Source organism: Melampsora larici-populina (assembly GCF_000204055.1).
Source record: "Melampsora larici-populina 98AG31 unplaced genomic scaffold MELLAscaffold_16, whole genome shotgun sequence".
Lineage (NCBI taxonomy): Eukaryota > Fungi > Basidiomycota > Pucciniomycetes > Pucciniales > Melampsoraceae > Melampsora > Melampsora laricis-populina.
Window position 1 is genome coordinate 1,528,711 of NW_006768780.1, and position 3,436 is coordinate 1,532,146.

Below are 3,436 nucleotides of genomic sequence, written 5' to 3' on the forward strand. Positions count from 1 at the left end.
AAAGAGAAGAAGTTGCAGTGGGTAACTCAGACTTCTTATATCAATTAATTACATTCAAACTTGAACACGGAGACCTAGCCTGGAAGGCTGAGCGAAATCGCAGGAACACAAAGGACTCTGGTGCCTGTGCGGATTCTGATAGCTCAGATTCAGATGCGGACCCGGCGTCACTCACAAATGACTCAGCTCAAACTTATGAATTTAGAAAATCTAACGACAAAGTAAAAAGAGCAAAGGATAGATTATCAGCGGTGAGAGGGGTTGTATCATCTGAATAAAACTCTTTCCAAGATACTGACATTTTGCTTCATATCATACAATCACAGATTTCTTTGACTGTTATCCAGATGCTTAATTTTGGATGTAATCGCCGATGTAATGGACTGCAAGTTGAAAACACAATCACATTACTTGCCTGTGGGGTTTCTGAGCGGGTGAATCAGTACTTGCACCACATTGGCTTGAGTGCCAGTCGAAAATCAGCTCTCCGTGGGCTCTTAGTACTGCCAAAAGAAAAGGCAATAACAATCAAGCAGAAGATCAAGTCGGCCGGTGTTTTTGGTTTCCTTCTATGCATTGATAATCTTGATATGATGGAAAGAGTACATAGTCGCAAGGTTGATGCGACAAGCAAAACTTATCATGGTACATGGGGTTACGTTCACTATCTTGACCCAAATACACTTGCTAGCCTCGATGGATACGACTGTACAGTGCCAGCGTTTCAAAAAACTCTCAAAGACGATTTCTCAAAGCCAGTTGATTCAGGCGATTTCAGGCCAGACGCAGACAAACACAAACGCTGGGGCCTGACCTTGAGGAACCAGGTGGCTCGAGTCCTACTGACCTACATGAAAGAACCCGACAAATACAAATCTCTTCCGGTGTTGAACCTGTCACCAATTGATCAGATCAAAGCAGAAAAACCAAACATCGACATGCTGAAACTCATGGATTCATCTGACAACGGTTCTGATGGAATAGCATCACTATATGAAGAACTGATTAAACAGACTGGTCTGACACCCGATGATTTTTCAAATCGATTACAATTCATAGAAGGCAATCTTGGGACGTGCTTAAACTTCCATGGCTTAGAAAGGCAACGAATCCCCTCAAAATCGCCGGATGAAGCTCTTTCTCACCTCATCATGGTTCCCGGAGCAGGACACACCTTGTGGAACATCGCGCAGGCCATTCTGTTACATCACTGGGGTGATCCGGAGGATAAGGAGGATCTTGGTGCTTGGAGGTCAGCTGTTGAGTTGGGGGCAGATAAAGCTAACCCCACGGCGAAGAAGGACTTTACTTCAATGATCCAATTGATTGAGCAGATCCATGAAGCATCAATCACGCATTGTATATTGTGAGTACCATTACATTGCTCATTTGGACAACCAATGCTCGTCAAGCCTTGACTCATATACCACATTCTTTTTCTGTGTAAGCGAACTACTTGGACTCACTGTAGGTACTGTTCAAGAACAAATCGAAATGACAGTGGAGACCTTTAATCTCACTGTGGAAAACGTATACACCACCTATTTTTCTGGACGGGCTTTGCTAAACGCAAGATTAAATGAAGATAACAAGCAGCAGCAGTTTCTCCTTCGAATCCGAGACTTTGCAACAGTTGTTGAAGCCAATAGGGCTATGTCCGATGGTGATATTGGTCGGTTGCTCCTCATGTGGAAGAGGTGGAGTGTTATGACTCAAGGTCTTAAGGGCCTGACCCATTACTCGCGATATCTTCCTCGATTGATCCATCTTCTTACAAAAGTGCTTCCCAAACCTTTAGCTCAAGTTATCATGCATTCGCTCTTGATCTCACCTACAGGCCGACCAGGCCATTTTGTTGCAAAAGATTTTTTCCTCAAGGTCCAGAACTACTGGCTGAAGTATTTCTACAATAACGCGGTATGTAGATATACATGACACCTAGCTAGGGTTTATCCAACTGAATCTTGTCTCATTTTTACTGCAGGGTCCTGGAACAGATATCCAGCTTTTGAAAGAGACTTTCTCTCTTACCATTGGTCTAGTAAATGTTTCATTTCACATTGTCACAAGCATTCTATGAAGTTTGGAATCGTCTGCCAAACTAACTAACAATTGTTTTTTATTAGCTCGCATTTTTAGTGGAACAAATGAAAGGTCGAGCTGGTCAAAATCAAGTTCGACAGTCACACAAGAACAAATCAACTGCAGCCTCCTTAATGTGATTCTTGAACATGGCTAAAATTGAACGCATCAGTGAATCAAAAGCAAAATCAATCATCGCCAGTGGTTCGATTTTGGATGTCAATCTCCTAGGCATTCACAAACTGCAAGATGATTATGTCAAATGTCGCCTGGAACGTTTCCACTGGCCCCTTTCATCAAACTATGAACCATCGGGAGTCAAAGAAGCAGAAGAAGCAGATCAGGAAGTTGAACAGCGTGAAGAGTTTGGGGAAGTCGATGAAGAGCTTGTGAGATGGATCACTGAGGAGCTCTACTGACCTTTGGTAAGCTAATTCCTTTGCATCTAGTTCGGTTACTGGCACCATTTCAACGGTCATCCAATGCAAGCATCGCTTGTGGTACGCGGCTCTGAGTGCAGATGCTTCTTTATCCGCCTTGACCTTTTCAGAAGACCTCTTCTTTGTCTTAGGTTTAATCGGTGCTGGCGTACGAGCAAGTTCCGGATGGATGGGTGCCTTCAACTTCAAATCGATCGCTTTCTGTGCACGAGTCTCCGCGGCTTCCTTTTTTTTCTCGATCACCTCAGCCTGTCTTCTTCGATAATCAATCACCTCATCTCGACATTTCCATTGTTTGATGTACTCAAACACTGCCTTTACTCCTCCTTTTATGATATCACCACCCATTGCAGCTTTGATATCTTCCTCACAGGTAATTTCATCAAGAGATTGAAGTATATCTGTGGCGCGATCGAGTCCAAAATAGTCTGAGCTGAAAAAGTAATCGTCATCTCCGTATATGTATTTGTGAAATAAATCGTATTGAATACTATGCTTCTGTTGCACCGTAGAACTCCTACGCTGTGTGGCGTAGGCTGAGCCGGAGAGGGGAAGAATCACCGCAGAAAGAATAACAAGATGCGGGTGAAACTATGATTGTCGTAGACTGCCCTCAACCTTGAAATAACAGTTCAAAAATAAAAAAAGCAAGGAAGCAACTCTCTAACAACTTTCTACCTTCACAAGTCTAACACGTAACACTATTCTGATATTTCTAAAAAAACCCGCAAGATCTGGCGGAATCCAACAATACCCTACACAAAGATATACTAGATGTTGAAGCAAAGATATGTAGATTTTGAGTTTAATGTAATTCTTGCTATGAGTAAAAAGTTAATGATAAAAAATGATATATGGAAAGCCCTGATAAAAAAAACCCGGCCCTGAGCTTGAATCCAACCAACTGACAACTG

General features: G+C 42.6%; 1 protein-coding gene across 1 annotated transcript; it reads right to left on the bottom strand.

The window, feature by feature from the left end:
• Positions 1 to 2,378: 2,378 nt before the first annotated feature.
• MELLADRAFT_62905 (uncharacterized protein) lies at positions 2,379 to 2,870 on the bottom strand (the record flags this gene model as incomplete). Its single annotated transcript, XM_007409517.1, has 1 exon — positions 2,379 to 2,870. One exon carries the CDS (start codon positions 2,868 to 2,870, stop codon positions 2,379 to 2,381), a length of 492 nt encoding a protein of 163 aa, XP_007409579.1.
• Between the last annotated feature and the right edge of the window lie 566 nt (positions 2,871 to 3,436).